This window comes from Barbus barbus, assembly GCF_936440315.1.
Source record: "Barbus barbus genome assembly, chromosome: 18".
In the NCBI taxonomy this organism is placed as follows: Eukaryota; Metazoa; Chordata; class Actinopteri; order Cypriniformes; family Cyprinidae; genus Barbus; species Barbus barbus.
The window spans coordinates 24667372-24687199 of NC_136746.1; the positions used below are offsets into that span (position 1 = coordinate 24667372).

The 19828-nt window shown below is 37.4% G+C and overlaps 1 protein-coding gene across 1 annotated transcript; it reads left to right on the forward strand.

Moving 5' to 3' along the window:
- The first annotated feature begins 2782 nt into the window (after positions 1 to 2782).
- On the forward strand, positions 2783 to 12020 carry LOC306884556 (aspartate aminotransferase, cytoplasmic-like). Its single transcript, XM_079440516.1, has 9 exons — positions 2783 to 3022; positions 5679 to 5860; positions 6079 to 6202; positions 6396 to 6508; positions 7990 to 8094; positions 8433 to 8583; positions 8686 to 8851; positions 9410 to 9552; positions 10710 to 12020. The coding sequence occupies exons 1-9, from the start codon at positions 2914 to 2916 to the stop codon at positions 10847 to 10849; spliced, it is 1233 nt and encodes a 410-aa protein (XP_079296642.1). The 5' UTR covers positions 2783 to 2913; the 3' UTR covers positions 10850 to 12020.
- Positions 12021 to 19828: the final 7808 nt, after the last annotated feature.

Here is a 19828-nt window from a genome sequence, read left to right on the forward strand (position 1 = left end):
GATATTTTATTGATAAGTTCACTCTTTAAAGCAAAGGTTCTTTATGCTTCCACGAAGTATCTTTAACATCCATGGGACAACCTTTTTTTTTCCAATGGAAAGTTTCAACCAATATTATCAATAGGTTCTTCATGCAACCATAGATGCCAATAATACAGTGGAAAATGATTCTTTAGATTACTAAAAAGTTCTTTAAACAAAGAAAAAATTGTTATTTTTAGAAATGTATTTTGTTCACTAAAAAGGTTCTTTGGGGAACCCAAAATCACTTTTTCTGTGGTATTATTGTGGCATTAAAACCCCTTTCGGAATCTCTATTTTTTTTTATTGAGAAGCATGATTTAATAATTAAAATCTTAGGATTGTGCAAGTTATTTAAATGATTTGCTCACTTTCTCACACAACACAATCACAGTACTTGAAATACAGGTCTGGGTTGTGCAGGTGATTTGAGGTTGATAAGTTATCTGATGGTGCTGCCACTCTCTCTAAGAGGGAGATGGCAGCTCCGTATCTTTTTCAGGTTCATATCTTTCGCTAATAGCAGGTCAAGAGATGTAAAAGCATGCAATCTCTTAAGCTGACAAAAATCTACATTTTTGGATACAACATACAGGCTGTCTGGAGTGGCTTTCAAACAGTGGCCTACCTATTCTGACCATTGCAATATATCCTTTAAAAGCTCATGATCAAAAACAAACAAACAAAAACATTCTTTAAGTTTAAATGTTGGCTATTATGATCCATTTTTTTAGCTAACTTCAAAATAAGTCACCTATTATTGAAAGAAATCATGGAAAAGGGTAAGATAGTGAACAAGAGGTCACCTGTTGTCTGAAAATACATTTTTAGAGACCTTCATGATTATAAATACCACAGAACAGCTCATGTTTCCTTTTTTCCTCTAGGGCCTTGAATTATGATTCCATTAGAGACCTTAAAACATCATAAGTGTTTATGTGTGGGACAGTATGAAAAGCTTAGACCACCACCTTGTGGTCTCACAGGCACATGACATACAAAATCTTTTTTTGTCTTCTCTAAATGTATTTGTATGTGCCTATGTACAAGAAAAATAAAAACATTTATAGACTAAATACAGTTGAAGTCAAAACTTTACAGACACCTTTCAAAATCAGCAAAATATTAATAATTTTACCAAAATAAGAGGGATCATACAAAATGCATGTTTATTTAGTACTGACCTGAATAAGATATTTCACATAAAATATGTTTACATATAGTCCACAAGAGAAAATAATAGCTGAATTTGTCTTCTGGAAAACATGTATCTTCTGTAGCTTCTGAAAGGCAGTACTAAATGAAAAAATATGATATTTAGGCAAAGCAAGAAAAATGTACTCATCTCCATTCTGTTCAAAAGTTTTCACGCCCCGGCTCTTAATGCATGGCTTTTCCTTCTGGAGCATCGGTGAGCATTTGAACCTAATAGTTGCAAATGAGTCCCTCAGTTGTCCTCAGTGTGAAAAGATGGATCTTAAAATCATACAGCCATTGTTGGAAAGGGTTCAAATACACAAAAATGCTTTAAAACCAAAGAATTTGTGGGACCTGAAGGATTTTTCTGAAGAACAGCAGGCAGTTTAACTGTTCAGGACAAACAAGGGACTCATGAACAACTATAACTAAAAAAATAAAAATATAATTATTTGGATCATTCAGGGAACAACACAGTATTAAGAATCAAGTGTATGTAAACTTTTGAACGAGTTCATTTTTTTAAATTCAGCCCTTATTTTATCTTGTGGACTATATGTAAACATCGTTTATGTTAAATATCTTAATCAGGTCAGTACTAAATAAACAATAACATGCATTTTGTATGATCCCTCTTATTTTGGTAAAATAATTAACATTTTGCAGATTCTGAAAGGTGTATGGAAAGTTTTGACTGCAAATGTACATAATATAAAGGGATATGATATGATATATCATCTCTCATTCTCTCATTCTCATATGCCAGCAATTGAGCATATAATAATAATAATAATAATAAAATGTAAAGGGTATTTACATAAATTTGTAATGCTTTAAAAGTTGTACAGTTGTAATTTTTGCATTTCTGGATGAGTTTCATTGTAAATCTTGATTCAATATAAATAGACTAAATATTGAGGCCAGTTTTGCAAAACACAGTGTAGAAATTGATTGTATTTTGTTATTGTTGTCTGATTATTTAAATAGTCTGACATATAATGCATTTATTAAAAAACGTAATTGTATTTATTTGTGATAATTATTATTATTTGTGAAGTCTATCCAAAACAGGTGCTCTGCTTCTTCAATTAAATTAGCTAGGAGTGATATTTTACCACATTTATATAAACTTACTGTGTTGTAATTTGATAGCAATATCAAATACAGCAGTGTTTTTGATTGATATCTGGTGGAAGTACAGAGTACTGATAACATCATTAAAGTGAACTAAGCAGGATGTTATGAAACTTTTGTTTTCGTAAAAGCAGATAACAGCCATAAATAAATTACACAACTTCAAATGTAATCCAGATATCTGGATATGGAACTCAAATAACTCTGTGGGAGTGAATGAAAACAACGCTGCCTATTGAAGCAAACGTAGCCCGCCTTCTCTTCTTCATCATTGGTCAAAAGGCACGTCGCTCTTACACATTCGAGTTGTCATTGGTCCCCACAGTGTTCTTTGATGACGTAGCGGTTTGACCTTCCAGTACTAAAAGGTGATTGGGTAATATTCGAGTCAAACATAAACTTCTGAGTTTCTATTGGTTAGTTTAGACACGCCTGTCCTCCATTGCCCAAATCTCCCATTTGAAGGTTAAAGTCTGTCTGTCTCTATTACGCCGCACTTCAATCCAGCGGTACCTGCGTATCAGTCTCGCTCAAGATTTGTAGAAATATTAACACGACATCATGTCGATATTTGGCGAAGTCCCGCAAGCTGCTCCTGTCGCAGTGTTTAAACTGACAGCAGATTTCCGTGAAGATCAGAATCCCAGCAAAGTGAATCTGGGAGTCGGAGGTGAGAGATGCGCTTTATATCAATATCAGAATATATGAAAATGAATGTCAGTTTAATTGTGGTTTTGTCCATGCACACACTTTTATCCTCTTTGACAACAGTAGGCCTCATATATAATAAGAACCGAACACATATGTCTGTTCTGCAGATCATTGCATTTAAAATGTCTGTTTTATAAATTAGAGTGAAATATAGCCTGTTTAGTTTTGAATGGTTATGATGGTCCAGTTATGATGGTTATCAGTTATCTGGGATCCAATAACAGCATCAGTAACATGAGATACTCCATGCATGATTTGACATTAAACTGTTATATTCTTAACTGCTTGACGTGTATATATTTTCAGACTATAGGCAAGTCATGCATACAGATCTGATATTGAATTATTGTTTTTTTTTTTGTTTATAATGGTACTGATAGACTAATACAAACTTAAAATTGTATTTGGTCTGAGTGAAAGGACCCAACATTTGAACTGCATGCTTAAATGCATGTTTGAAATTGAATTTAAAAAAAAAATATTTGCTATTTAATTATTATTTTAAATAATTTACATATTAATAATCTATTAAATACTGCTTAAAAAGCACCCCAACATTGTGCAGAGCTACTTTAAAAAAAATTAAAAAAGTCAGATGTAACAGCTGTTTGTTTATAATGACCATTTTTTTCTATTAGTCTTATTTCATATTTTAATGACTACTACCCTAAAACAGGGGTCACCACACGGTCCTGGGGGGCTGGTGTCCTGCAGAGTTTAGCTCCAACTTGCCTCAACACACTTGCCTTGAAGTTTCAAGTATACCAAGCAAGACCTTGATTAGCTGCTTCAGGTGTGTTTGATTAGGGTTGGAGCTAAACTCTGCAGGACACCGGGACCTCCAGGACCGAGTTTGGTGACCCCTGCTCTAAAATATAGACAATATATAATAAAAAATGAATTGGTGTTAAATTGTAAATGGCTTGTATTATATCACATTAAATGAAACAGTGGTTTGACATTAAACTAAAGTCATCGCATTTAGCTCCAGAGGCATCTAGGGTTTCTAAATATATTAAAGGATAGAGTTACTCTTCCAGCACTGGTCGTTTCTATTGGAGACCAGGCCCATGTGCAGTGCTGTTCACTGGGGATGAATAGATTGTGATATGTCGACAGTATTATTGTGTAGAAGCAGTTGTCATGTGTCATCTGCTGTGTGGTTATTTCTGATCCCGGTTAGAGAGCTTGACCTCAGAGGATTCTGGGAGGATTATCTTTATCTTCCGCTTTTCCTGACACCCTGCTGACACCACGACTCCTGAGGTTCTGAGACACGAGCAAAAGATGAAAGTCATGATTGTGTGGACTGATTTTGAACACCTCCCCCTGGCTTGTGGTCTTTCCTCAGATTGAAATAATTATCCCTCACACTGATTTCACGTGCTTTCTACAGACATTTACAGTGTCTACCTACATCTTGTCATACTTCTGCAGAAGGTGACAAAAATATGCTTCAGAATATGCAAATTTTCTCTTATTCAAAAAAAAAAAGGCTGATAATTATACTAAACTGGATATGTTGTTGCACCATAAATTGCTTATTAATCTAATATTTGATGCATTCAGACATGCAGATTAAAATCATTGCTCACAATATTTTGATTTAAAAGCTTTACAAGTTTGTGTACAGAACGTATGTTCTGTATTTGTGTAGGTTTCTTGTGTACAAGAATTGCATCAGGATATGAACAGTACACATTAATGATAAGTGATAAGTGAAGTGACATTCAGCCAAGTATGGTGACCCATACTCGGAATTCGTGCTCTGCATTTAACCCATCCAAAGTACACACACACACCGTGAACACACACCCGGAGCAGTGGGCAGCCATTTTATGCTGCGGCGCCCGGGGAGCAGTTGGGGGTTCGGTGTTCGGTGCCTTGCTCAAGGGCACCTCAGTCGTGGTATTGAGGGTGGAGAGAGCGCTGGACATTCACTCCCCCACCTACAATCCCTGCCGGCCGGAGACTCGAACCCGCAACCTTTGGATTACAAGGCAGACTCACTAACCATTAGGCCACGACTTCCCCCATTAATGTCGAATAAGCTAATTTTGCTCTTGGGTGAAAGTTCACAGATAAATCCTGATTATAGAAAGGCCTGATAAAAAAGGAACAATTACGCAGGACAGATATTGATTATATAGGAATTTAGGGTGCTGTAATGTACACTGTTTTTTTCACTGATTTTTGCTCACCAAGGCTGCATTTATTTGACCAAAAATACAGTAAAACAGTAAACATTGTAAAATATTACAATTTAAAGTTTTCCATTTTCTTATATTTTAATGTTTTATTTATTTCTGTAATGGCAAAGCTGAATTTTCAGCATCATTACTCCAGTCTTCAGTGTCATATGATATTTTTGGCTATTTTTTATGAATAGAAAATTCATAAGAAAAGTATTTATTTGAAACAAAATTGTTTTCGAACACTGAAATGTATATGCTGTCACTTTTGATCAATGTAATGCATCCTTTCTGAATAAAAGTATTAATTTCTTTTAAAAAATACTTGCATCAAACATTTGAATGGTGGTGTACAATTCAAAATGTTGCCTTTTGTATTTTGTAGCAGTCTGGTTTAAATGTTCATCCTCTTTCTCCCCTTAGCCTACAGGACAGATGAATGTCAGCCCTGGGTTCTGCCTGTGGTGAGAAAAGTGGAGAAGATGATCGCTGATGACCATAGTTTAAACCACGAGTACCTGCCCATTCTAGGCCTGCCAGAGTTTCGTTCAAGCTCATCTAAGATCGCTCTGGGTGAAGACAGTCCTGCCATCAAGGACAATCGGGTCAGATGAGATGCTTAAAAACCTGTTTTGTTTTCAAATGTTATGTATTCCTGTGATGACGAAGCTGAATTTTCAGAAGCCGTTACACCAGTCTGCAGTGTCTCACATGGTTCTTCAGAAATCATTACATTTTCAGATTTAGTAAATTGTTTATTTGAGACCACATTTTGAAGCGGTATCATACTAATGTGGAGGTTTCTGTTGTTTTTGTATTGCAGGTTGGAGCTGTGCAGTGTTTAGGTGGCACTGGTGCTCTGAAGATCGGAGCTGAGTTTCTTCGCCGTTGGTACAATGGAACTGACAACACAAAAACTCCAGTTTATGTGTCTGCACCCACATGGGGTGAGCACAAGATCTATTTACACAAGGAAAATACTGTAAAAACTGTCATTCTAATATAAAGCATATGTTAAAGTTTTGCCTCAAAAGAGCTGAACTATTTTCATGCTGACCTTAAGTTCAGTAATTAACTTTTTTAAGTAATTATCTCAAATGCTAAAAAATGTTCAGTTCAGTTTGTGGTCTTTCATTCAAGAGAACCACAATGCCGTTTTCTCTAATGCTGGGTTTGAGGACATCCGTCCATACAAATACTGGGATGCAGGGAAGCGTGGACTTGATCTCGAAGGTTTTCTGGGTGACCTAGAGGTTAGTTGTGATTTTGAAATTCCATTGTCTTTAACGAAACAAGCTCATTATAGTTACTTATTTATCAGTAATTGATAAATGTTATCTAAAAAAAAACCTTTGATTATGTGCAAAAATAAGTGTTGAGCATGGCAATCAGGGTATTAGTTTAGATTTTCTTGCTTTAGTGGCATTTTTAAAAACGTGGAGTGAACTACTATACCAAGTTTGGTGTCAGAAAGATTTTTTTAAATAAGAAATTAATACTTCTATTCAGCAAGGATGCATTAAATTGATCTAGTTTGAAATGTTTATATTGTTACAAAAAATTCTATTTCAAATAAATGCTGTTCTTTTGAACTTTCTATTTATCAAAGAATCCTATTTTAAAGTATTAAGCAGCACAAAATGATAATTTTAAGAAATAAAAATGTTTCTTGAGCAGCAAATCAGCATATTAGAATGATTTCTGAAGGATCACGTGACACTTGAAGATTGGGGTAATGATGCTGAAAATTCAGATTTGCCATCATGGGAATAATTTCAAAAAAATAAAAAGAATTTTACTGACCCCAAGCTTATCTTGAATGGTAGTGTATTTTATTTTTTATTTTTTATTTCAAGGAAAACTTATCAGGATTTTTCTTGTTATACCATATTACAAGAGGAATGGAAAAAATGCCATTGAAGCATAACTTAATTTCTTATATATTTTTTTGAAACACTTTTTTTGTTTATTTTTGCATTGAAATATAACAAACAATAAGTGCATTTGTTTTTAAAAAATTGTATTGTATTTTTTTTTTTATTATTATTTATCACATTTTAAAGTGCTCCTATTATGGGTAATGAAAGGTTCATATTTTGGTTTTGGGAGTCCCCAACAACAGGTTGACATGCATGCAAGGTCAAAAAACACTTTTATTTTCTTATAATATGCATTTATTTTTACCTTATTTGCTCAACAACTCCCAAACGATTCGCTCAAGGATTCATTTTTCCAAACCCTCCTTTGCGTGACGCTAATCTGCTGTGATTGGTCCGATTGGAAACAGCTATTTTTAACGCTCCTAAAATGAATCAGCATTTTCATTCAGACCAAAGTGAAAATCAAGTTTTCCCAGGTCTGCGTGCGCAACAAGTGGGCGGGCAATATGCTAATGTTTCATGTTGACGTCAACATGAAAATGCTTGGGATTCGTTTTAAAAATGACTCGTTTCATTGATTCAGAGTCGACTCTTTCTTTTGAGAGCGCACATGGTGCGCTTTCAGATTTAAAACTTTGCAGGATGTTTTCATTCACTTAGAGCTGTGTTACACACTGCATGAAAGGTCATTTTCAAAAATCCACAATAGGGGCACTTTAATATAATTAGATATAATGCAACATTTAATTTTGGCCCACAGCCCTAAATGAAATGAGATATTTAGCTCTTTGTATTAAAAAGTTTGAACACCTCTGCTTTATACAGTCCAAATGAAAACATGTCTTTCCTGTCAGAATGCACCTGATCACTCCATCTTTGTGCTGCATGCCTGCGCTCACAACCCCACCGGCACAGATCCCACCCAGGACCAATGGAAGCAGATCTCTGATGTCATGAAGGTGAGACCATCACAACAACCTCACATCATCTCGCTCAGATTAGAACACTGAAGCTCACGGTACAAAAATGGATCCTAATTGCATGTAATAAGCCATTTAAGCGCAACGTGCAATTACAACCTACTGTTGTCTAAGTTTAAACTCTAAGCAGTTTCATAAATACTGAGTTAACTATTGCATAATCACCTAAAGTCAACAAATCCTAATAAAATTGTAGAGTCATGCAGGACACAGAATGTTCTTGAAAAGTTCCTCAATGGAGGTGTAATTACTTAAAACGCATTTTTGCATGGCAGAGATGTTATCTGACTTTTTTCTTCTCTCATCTCTCTCATCAGCGAAAGAGTCTGTTTGCCTTCTTTGATTCAGCCTATCAGGGTTTTGCTTCAGGAAATTTAGATCAGGACGCCTGGGCTGTCCGCTATTTTGTGTCACAAGGTTTTGAATTGTTCTGTGCCCAGTCGTTCTCAAAGAACTTCGGTCTGTACAGTAAGTGGTTCCAGTGTTACATGTTAGAGATTACATTTTAATGCTTTGCACTGTGTCCTTGTTCAGAACCATTTGATTGTAAAAACTAATCTGACTCCACAGATGAGAGAGTGGGGAACCTGACTGTTGTAGCCAAAGATCAAGACAATTTGAACCGTGTATTGTCTCAAATGGAGAAGATCGTTCGAATCACCTGGTCCAACCCTCCGTCCCAGGGCGCACGTCTGGTTGCCATCACACTCAACACCCCTGAGCTCTTTGCGGAATGGTGAATGCAATTCAAATTAATCTAGTTTCATGCGTTTGGTTAAAAAAAAAAAAACATTTAATTGTGCAAGTAGGCCTATATAATTTGTAAGCGTTTCTCATAAAAACTATGCACATTTCTCCCAAAATTCCCATTAGTGCATTTAAAATAAAATCGTATTCATTACTGTTATGAGAAAAAAACTATTTCATATTATTTAAATTGTAAAGTACTAAATGCACTGCTTTTCATTTATGCTGATTTAAAAAAATATAATAGCACCATTCTGCATCATATGTATAAATCTTCATTCTTATTTTGTTAAAACTGTACATGGTAGAAAGTTGTATTAATATTTTGGAACTCAGCATGATCAAATTAGGTAATATTAGGCTTTCTTTGCAAATCAGTAGATTTGTTTTTTGTTTTAGATGTAGGACTGTGCAGGGATTTTTTTTAGATTTTGCAATGAAATGTGACCTGGATGTGTTCTTGACAGATTTTGTGAGATTCACCAGGGTATGTGCATGTTTTAGTTATAGGTTATTTATAGTCTGGCATTTTACCCTCTTTCTACAGGAAGGACAATGTGAAGACCATGGCAGACAGAGTCCTGCTCATGCGTGCTCAGCTGAAGGAAAAACTCAAAGCACTCGGAACTCCAGGAACTTGGGAGCACATCACTGAACAGATCGGCATGTTCAGCTTCACCGGACTCAACCGTAAGTATCTCCTAGCACTTCACACTCCATTCATCACGTGTCTGACCACTGGACACATCTGTTCTAACACGGCAGTCACAGATGCTTTAGCTACTGATTATCACACATTACTGCAACTGAAGAGAAATCTTTGATGTGGTTTCAAATCTTTATTTGAAGCCTTTTAGGTTAATAGGCATTAAAGTAAGAGTAGGTAAATGCTCGTACTAAGAACATAGTTAACAGCTAGTACTGAGAAAATTAAAAGCTTGTACTGAAAATAAAAACTTAAAAGCTAGTACTGAGAAAATAGTTAAAAGCTAGTACTGAGAAAATAGTTAAAAGCTAGTACTGAGAAAATAGTTAAAAGCTAGTACTGAGAAAATAGTTAAAAGCTAGTACTGAGAAAATAGTTAAAAGCTAGTACTGAGACAATAGTTAAAAGCTAGTACTGAGACAATAGTTAAAAGCTAGTACTGAGAAAATAGTTAAAAGCTAGTACTGAGACAATAGTTAAAAGCTAGTACTGAGACAATAGTTAAAAGCTAGTACTGAGAAAATAGTTAAAAGCTAGTACTGAGAAAATAGTTAAAAGCTAGTACTGAGAAAATAGTTAAAAGCTAGTACTGAGAAAATAGTTAAAAGCTAGTACTGAGAAAATAGTTAAAAGCTAGTACTGAGAAAATAGTTAAAAGCTAGTACTGAGAAAATAGTTAAAAGCTAGTACTGAGAAAATAGTTAAAAGCTAGTACTTAAAACAGTTAAAAGTTACTACTTTAAAAAAGGTTAAAAGTTAGTACTAAAGAAAATAGTTAAAAGCTAGTAATCATAGATTAGCTAAAACTAGTTTTTAGAAAACGGTTAAAGACTAGTATTTAGAAAATAGTTAGTACTTGAGAAAATACTTAAAAGATAGTACTGATAAAATAGAAGTTAGTACTGAGAAAACGGTTAAACCGTACTGAAGTAAAATGGTTAAAATTAGTGCTTAGAAAATAGTTAAACATTAGTACTGGGAAAGTAATTTAAAGTTAGTACTGGGAAAAGTAGTTAAAAGCTAGTAATAAAAAAAGGCAAATTTAGTTTTCAGTGGCCATTTAGTTTGATGTTTTGTTTGATGAGTTTCAAATTTACATATGTCACTAAACCATTTCAAAATGTTATTTTCTGTTTTACAGCTAAGCAGGTGGAGTACCTGATTAAAGAAAAGCACATTTATCTAATGGCGAGCGGTCGCATCAACATGTGTGGCCTAACCACCAAGAACATCGACTACGTGGCCGAGTCCATTCATGAAGCTGTCACTACAGTCCAATAAGCACCTTTACCACACTTCTTGTTTGTGTGTGTGTGTCCACAGGAACATAGACACGCACACACACACACACACACACACACACTGATACACACCTTCACTCACCAGCTTTGCTGGTCTAATTTACTCATCAGCATTTCAACATTCTATTTTAACTGTAATTATAAAGAAATTAAACGGTCCCAGAAGATATATAAATTTCCCTTCGCCTTTCTCCTGTGTTTTCAGAAAAGAGTATGTTGAAATATTATCCGTGGTGTTCATTTAAATCTTGTTTCTATGAATAAGCACTTTGTGGTGGGATTTACAGTCAACCGAATGGCTCTCTCTGGATTTCATTAACCTGAAGGTCCAGCTTCACTGATTTTATGATCCTTCATGGTCTTGGGTTAAATTCAAACAGGTTAATGTGACTGGATCAGAGTTATACACAACCTTTGTGTTAGTGGGTGGAACAGGTATAGAAACTAGCCTTTATTAACTTGTTGAATTTTATCATCCTGTGTCTGAAAATTTCACTGTATTGAGTGCTGAACCGGAGGACGATGTGCATGTTTTCTGATCTGTATGTCTGCATAATTAGAACATGCACACAGAGACGACTCTAGAACTTGAATGATGGGGGCATTAGATTGTGTTAAACTGTCCATTCCTGATGCTCTTACCTCAATTTAAATGGCTTGAAGAAACATTTTACCAAATCCAATTTTTGTGATTCAGTTTTAAACTTATTGTGACTAATTAAAACAACAGAGCAAGAAACCTGGTATTGTGGGCTGTGAAGAGGTGCATTCTGGGATATTGGATCTCTGACAGCTGAGAGAGAGTGAATTATACAGAAAAGAGATTTGGGGGTTGAATATTCCTTTTAAGCTTTTCGTCTTTGATGTTCTGGAAGTTCTTGGTTGTGAAGAGCACAGGCGTTGTTTTGCACTTTATTTTCTGATGTCTTCTTAATGTGCTGATTCTTGTCCATCATTTTCACTGCTATGTTCTCATGTTCAGGCTCATTTGTGCACTGCTGGACCGTTTAGTGAATGTGCAACCATTAGCCCAAGTGCATTACTAACCCACCCAGCTTAGTCGCAAAATATAAAACCTCTAGGAGTATAAAAACTTTCAGCACAAATATACTAATCAAAGTGCATTGAAATAAATGAAGTAAACAAACATGTTTTCTGGTGTGTTTTATTAGCCCAAGTCACCAGTGACTAGTGATAGCATGGCACAAAACAAACACTGAGTAATGAGATGGAATTTAAGGCTATTTTTGCACCTTCAGTTCTTTTAAAACCCTCTAATGTTCAACTTTGTAAAGTTTTGACTATAACGGGGTTGGCAAATATATTTTTTAAAGATAAATCCATAGTTGTTTTAAAATATGTGATTCATTAACTGCACTCAGAGAGTGACTGGCACTAGGAATTTGTCTATTCATTATAAGCATGTCAATTTTAAACTTACTGTGACAAGGTTTGTTTCTTCATAAGTATAGTTTGGGAAAAATTTAGCATTATATCACTTGCTCACCAATGGATCCTCTGCAGTGAATGGGTGCCGTCAGAATTAGAGTCTAAACAACTAATAGTAGCAGCACAACAATCCACAAGTAATTCTCACCACTCCAGTCCATTAACTAATATTTTGTGATGTGAAAAGTTGCATGTTTGTAAGAAACAAAGCAGTGCCTGTTCTCTCACATCAAAATCCACCCTCATTTGTATAGAACTGACTGTTCTAGACTGTTGTCGCTTGTAAACTCTGCTTGATGTGCGCATATTTCTCTCCTGATTATGGATAGCGGACTCGTATTTTAACTGGAAGTCACAGTTTGAAGAAAAAAGCCCTTTAAAGGGTTAGTTCACCCAAAAATGAAAATTAGGGAGTGAGTTTTACTCGCCCTCAAAACATCTTAGGTGTATATGACTTTCTTCTTTCAGACGAATCCAATCGGAGTTATTAAAAACTGTCCTGGCCCCTCCAAGCATTACAATGGGGTGCTTTTTGTCAACAGTTCAGAAGATGTGAAATAAAGTGTGCGTATCCATAATAAAACATGCCTCACACGGCTCCGGGGGTCAATAAAGGCCTCCTGTAGAGAATCCATGCATTTTTCTAAGATAAATATCCATCTTTCAAACGTAATAAACATTTTTTCTCACTTCTGCTGACTGTCGTATGCGGAAGCAGTTCCTGTGGATGCGTAAAACAAAGGCTAATTTATATTTTCGGGTGAACTAACCCTTTAAAAATTGATTTGTTTCTTACAAATGTGCAGCTTTTTGCTTCACAAGACATCAATTGATAGACTGGAGTCGTATGGATTACTTGTGGATTATTGTGATGTTTTTAGCAGCTGTTTGGACTCTCATTCTGACGGCACCCATTCACTGTAGAGCAGGGGTCATCAAACTTGTTCCTGGGGGGCCGGTGTCCTGCAGAGTTTAGCTCCAACTTGCCTCAACACACCTGCCTGGAAGCTTCAAGTATACCTATGACCTTGATTAGCTGCTTCAGGTGTGTTTAATTAGGGTTGGAGCTAAACTCTGCAGGACACTGGCCCTCCAGGACTGAACTTGGTGACCCCTGCTGTAGAGGATCCGCAGGTGATGTAATGACAAATTTCTCCATATCTGATACAGAAACAGATCTACATCTTGGATGGCCTGAGGTGAGTACATTTTCGGCAGCTTTTCATTTGGGTGAACTATAACTTTTCACTCTATTAAGCCATAAAAAAACCATTTAACTTTAGGGAGCAAAAGTTTAAGAATCTGCCATTTAACAGGCACAGATTAGATTAGATTCAACTTTATTGTCATTTATGCAGAGTACAAGTACAGAGCTAATGAAATGCAGTTAGCATCTAACCAGAAGTGCAAGAATATAGTGTTTTATATACATATAAGTGCAGAGTAAATGAAGATATGATTTACAGAATGTACAGTGGAATTGCTATATACAGTATTGTACAGTATTGAGCAGAGTATATACAGAATATAAATAGGAATGCAATGTAGGGATTGTATGTACATTATGAACAGAGCAATGTAGGATTATATACATTATGAACAGCAGAAACGTGAGAACAGTGGTAATAAATAAATACAGCTGGATGAGTGTGCAAAATATTGATAGGACAATGTATTCTATGCAAAATAGCAGTAGTGCAATATTTTATAGAAATATTTTACTGTGCTTTGTGTAGTAACAACTTTATACAGTTTATAGTGTGATAACTTGTACAGTCTGTGCAAAATAAGAGTAGTGCAAATGCATGTGTGTAAAGTACTGTGACCAGTGCAGTAATAAGCAGGTGCAGGTTAGATTGGTGGTGTGGCGTTCAGAAGTGTCACAGCCTCGGGGAAGAAGCTCTTCCTGAGCCTACTAGTGCGAGAGCGTAGGCACCTGTAACGCCTGCCGGATGGAAGGAGGGTGAAAAGTCCATGGTTAGGGTGAGAGGCATCCTTGATGATGTTTCTTGCCCTGCCCAGACAGCGCTTATAATAAATGTTCTCAATGGAAGTTAACTGGGTGCCGGTGATCCGTTGAGCAGTTTTCACCACCCGCTGGAGTGCTTTGCGGTCAGATGCGGAGCAATTGCTGTACCATACTGAGATGCAGTTCGTGAGTATGCTCTCAATGGTACAGCGGTAGAATTCCACAAGGATCCTGGGATTCAGGTGAACTTTCTTAAGGCTCCTTAAGAAGTAAAGGCGCTGCTGTGCCTTTTTGACCAGAGTAGAGGTGTTATGGGACCAGGTGAGGTCATCAGAGATGTGGATGCCAAGGAACTTGAAACTCGACACACGCTCCACTTCAGCTCCGTTGATGTAGATGGGTGTGTGTGCATGACTCCTAGTCCGCCTGAAGTCCACAATGATCTCCTTTGTCTTCTGGGTGTTTAGCTGTAGATTGTTGGTGGCACACCACACAGCCAGGTGCTGCACCTCATCCCTGTAGGCTGATTCATCGTCATCCTTGATCAGACCTACCACCGTGGTGTCATCTGCAAATTTAATTATGGTGTTGGAGCCATAAACAGGAACACAGTCATGGGTGAAGAGGGAGTACAGGAGAGGGCTCAGTACGCAGCCCTGTGGCACGCCGGTGTTCAGGGTGATGATGGAGGAGGAGAGGTTATCTAACTTGACGGAATGAGGTCTGTTAGTCAGAAAATCTAGAATCCAATTGCAGATGGGTGTGCTGATTCCAAGCTGGCTGAGCTTGGAGATCAGCTTGGAGGGGATTACTGTATTAAATGCAGAACTGAAGTCTATGAACAGCATTCTCACATGTGTGTTTTGACTGTCCAGGTGGGTGAGGGCAGAGTGAAGCGCTGTTGAGATGGCGTCCTCTGTTGACCTATTGTGGCGATAGGCAAATTGGAATGGGTCCAGTGTAGCAGGGAGACAGGATTTTAAGTGGGATGCAACCAGTTTCTCAAAACACTTGGCAATGATGGGGGTGAGTGCAACAGGACGGAAGTCGTTAGGGACCGAGGCAGTGGAATGTTTCGGTACTGGTACGATGGTGGAGGTTTTGAAGATAGTGGGGACAGTTGTTTGGGCCAGGGACAGATTGAAAATGTCCGTGAAGACCTCAGCTAGCTGCTCCGCACAGGCTTTAAGCACACGACCAGGTATTCCGTCAGGGCCAGCTGCCTTCCGTGCATTCACCTTGCACAGAGTGGAGTAAACATCTGATGTGGAGAGAGTGAGAGGCAGTTCACTGGGTTGATGCTCAGCTTTGAGTGAGATCTCCTTATTATTTTGATCAAAACGAGCATAAAAGTGATTGAGCTCGTCTGGGAGGGAGGCAGAGCTGGAGGGGGGCACAGAGTTAGGTGGTTTGTAATCTGTGATAGATTGTATGCCTTGCCACATACGTCGGGGGTCTGAAGAATTGAAGTGTTCTTCAATCTTCTGTTTGTGTGTGAGTTTGGCCTGGCGGATACCCTTCCTCAGGTTGGCTCTGGCTGAGCTGTAAGCCTCCTGGTCTCCAGACCTGAAGGCTGCATCTCTTGCTTTGAGCAGGAGGCGAACCTCTCTGTTCATCCAGGGCTTCTGATTGGGGAAAATTTTTATTTTTTTGTGTGTGGTCACTCTGCTCACACAGCTGTTGATGTGCTCCATGACAGAGTTGGTATAAATGTCAATGTTAATCTGAGAGTTTGTGGTGGCCTGGACAGCAAACTCACTCCAGTCTGTGTGCTGGAATTTATGTTGAAGAGTGGAGTCAGCACCTTCCAGCCAGATTTTAACAGTCCTTGTTGTAGGTTTCACACGTTTGATGACTGGGGTATACTTGGGGAGCAGGAACAAAGAGAGGTGATCAGACTGACCCAGGTGGGGGAGGGGTGTGACTTTGTAGGCATCACTCACATTAGTGTAAACGTGGTCCAATGTTTTATGTCCCCTTGTAGTGCAGGAGACATTTTGATGAAATTTAGGGAGAACAGATCTAAAAGTGCAGTGATTGAAGTCCCCAGCAACGATAAAGGCTCCATCCGGGTGCAGGGTTTGTAATTTGCTAATAGCAGCACAAAGTTCTTTCATAGCCACGTTAGCATTAGCGTCCGGAGGTACATAAACTGCAGCAGCAACAATGCAAGTGAACTCACGTGGTAGATAGAAAGGCCTGCACTTGATAATCAGGAACTCCAGCTCAGCAGAGCAGTAGGTATCAACAATGACAGAGTCTTTGCACCATGATTTATTTACATAAATGCATACTCCGCCACCCTTGTTTTTACCAGAGGTTGCTGCTACTCTGTCAGCCCTGAAGAGAGAGCGTCCATCCAAATGCACCACGCTGTTTGGAACATCGTTGCAGAGCCATGTTTCAGTGAAGAACATAACATTACAGTCCATAAGCCATTTCTGTGTGAGGGTCCAGATCTTTAGTTCGTCCATCTTGTTCAACAGAGACCGTACATTGGCAAGGAAGATGCTGGGCAGAGCTGGTCGATGTGGGTTTAGCCTTAGCTTAGCACGCAGCCCTCCACGCTTTCCCCGTCTTTGTTTACGGTCTCGACGCCGACGCCGAGCACTTCCGGTCGGTACGAGTGATCCGCTTGTCCGCGGTGATCTCAGTAGCTCCGGCGGGAGTTCGCTGAAGTCGAAAGGATGATCTAAAACTATGTTGGAACACTGTTTGTTGATGTCCAAAAGTGACTGTTTACTATAGCTGTAGTTCGCATAACTGAATCGCGCGAACACGAGTGAAATAACCAGGTAAATTAACACTATTTTCCTAAATCTGGTAAGACGCTGAGCCTCGCGATGTGTTCGCGCCGCCATCTTGGATCTTGTAATGGCACCTATGATGATAGGCCTTCAATGTAGAAGAATCTGACTGATCTGGTAGCATTATCTGAACACACTTTATGATAAGGATGTTCAAAGAATGTGTTCCACCTCAAAATAACACCCAGCAAATGTTATCATCCTGAAATAGTCCAGCAGTTATTAGACCTCAATGAACTTTATTTTCACTCATGTAACTGAAGTGAAATTTGTTGATAATGAATCTTCCATAACAGGACTATGAGCCATGCCGTAATAAACCTTTGGTGTTGCTATATTGCTTAAAAGTGTTCATTTACTGCATTTGAGCAAAAAATGCTGTTTTCCAAGGCAATTTTGAGTCAAACCTTAATTTATTGGGAGGTCAAGTGGTACTTTTCATTCTAAAATACCACATCAAGACTTAATAGAACAATTGATATTCTCTTTATATGTGTCCTTATATAATCAGAGCATCATTTTTTGTAAATGCATACACAATTCATCAGGTGTTTTCAAATAGAAGTCTTTGTAAACTCTGTAGAAACATATATCTATCATTCGGCCAATTCACTGTACAGAGAGCGAAAGCTGGAGAGGATTTTCTAAACGTCTTTAGCAAATACCCACAGTTTAAGGCTTAAATATACACGTCATTGAATGTGTCGTTTCAGTGGATGTCTTGTCTAAAGCAATCAGTGGATGTGTTTGTTTGGAGGGGTTGATCCAGACGTCAGCATGCATCACTCGGCCCACCCTGCAATGCAGCACGGTGACGTAAAAAGTGCTGCCCCCTGTTCTTTCTGTCTTTTTCTCTGTCAGCATGTGCTATCCGTACAGTGACTTTAGCTCACAGTATTGCACAACACAAAGTGTCCATGTGACCTGAGAGCAAGCAGGCACATTCAGTTCACTCCAGATCATCAAGATGCAAAGCAACTTTATAAAAGGGGCTAGCTTGGTTATTGCTATTAAATATTAGGGATAAATATCAAGGGGAAAGAAACAGACATCCAGTGGTTTCCAGCCTGAGTCTTTGTGCTTTCGGTGTTTGACTTCCTGGTGGTGTGGTAGGTCACTGTTAGCAGTTAGTCTCTACATATCACCAGTGTCTGCTGCATGCATGCAGGAGAGAGGTATTAACTCGACATACTCTGTAAAAAAACAGCCTTTCATGCAAAACATCCTATGTATAATCCCCTGGCATAATGTAATCATGTGATCTGTTGTTGGCAGAAATGAGCTGATTGGTTAGTTTGTCATGAACATGGCATGCTGGGAAAGTCATGGCAGTGAACCAGTGATGGCAGCTCAGATATTTTTCTGATACTTTGGTGATTGCACACTTCCGGTCAAGAGTTTGAGGTCAGTAAGATTTTTTGTTCATGAAAAAAGTCTCTTATACCCAATAAGTCTGCATTTATTTGATTGAAAATACAGTAAAAGCACGAATACGGAAATGTTATTACAAGCTAAAATAACTATTTTCTCTCTAAATATGCTTGAAAATGTCATTTATTTCTCTGATGCAAAGCTGAATCTAAAGCATCATTACTCCAGTCTTCAGTGTCACAGGATCCTTCAGAAACCAATCTAATTTGTTGATTTGGTGTTCAAGAAACATTTCGTCTTATTATTAATTCTTATTATTAAAGTTCTGCTTTTTTAAAGATTCTTTGATGTTCAAACAAACAGTATTTATTTCAAATATAATTTTTGGTGACATAAATATCTATCCTGCCACTTAAAAAAAAATAAAAAATCAATCAATTTAAAGCATCCTTTCTAAATAAAAGTATTAATTGCTTAAAAATAAATCTTAGTGGCCCCAAACTTTTGAATGGTAGTATGAATGCCATTTTAAAAAGGCTCTAATTTACAGGAGGTATGAAGCTTGAAGTTGAAATTCACGTAGCAGCATGCTTATGAAAGGAAACGTGGGTGAGATTTTCAGCGTGTTGCAGTAAATTACTAAATAAATCGTTTTCAAAAGGGCTCAAAACTAAATACTATAGGCTTCTTGCATGTTTTGGATATTGCTTATGTTTTATATATATATATATATATATATATATATATATATATATATATATATATATATATATATATATATGTCTGAGGTGACATTTTAGTATCAATGCTTCAAGTTTGTTCAAGTTATGGCTTGCGCATATTCTAAATATCTATATTTCATACAGTAAACACAATGCTGTTCTAATAATAACAATAATAACAATGCTGTTTGAGAAAAGCATGCCGATATAATAAATGTTATCATTTTTAAACAAATAAATCTATTGTCAAATACATGTGCTTGGACCATTAGCACTGGCATCTCTGACTATTTTTAAAAAACTATTGAATATGGCCTAAAATAGCTAAAAAGAAAAAAAAGGCATATCTCTTTGTACCCTGTGCTCTCAGCCGAACGGAAGTGCAAAAATAAAAGCAAAATGATAAGAAATCAACAAAAAAGATTCTGACAGCACTTACCTAATATAGGTACTTTTTCTCTGTCAACTCCTCAGCTATTCAACAGAATATGAAATAAATGGGTCTGATCTGTCTCAAAGTGCTCTGACATCTTAATTAAGTTCCAGGCACAGCCTGACAAATACCGCTCACTTAATATGATAGAAAATCACACAACAAACACTTTGTTTCTACTGAAAGATGACCATACTAAAGGTTCTGC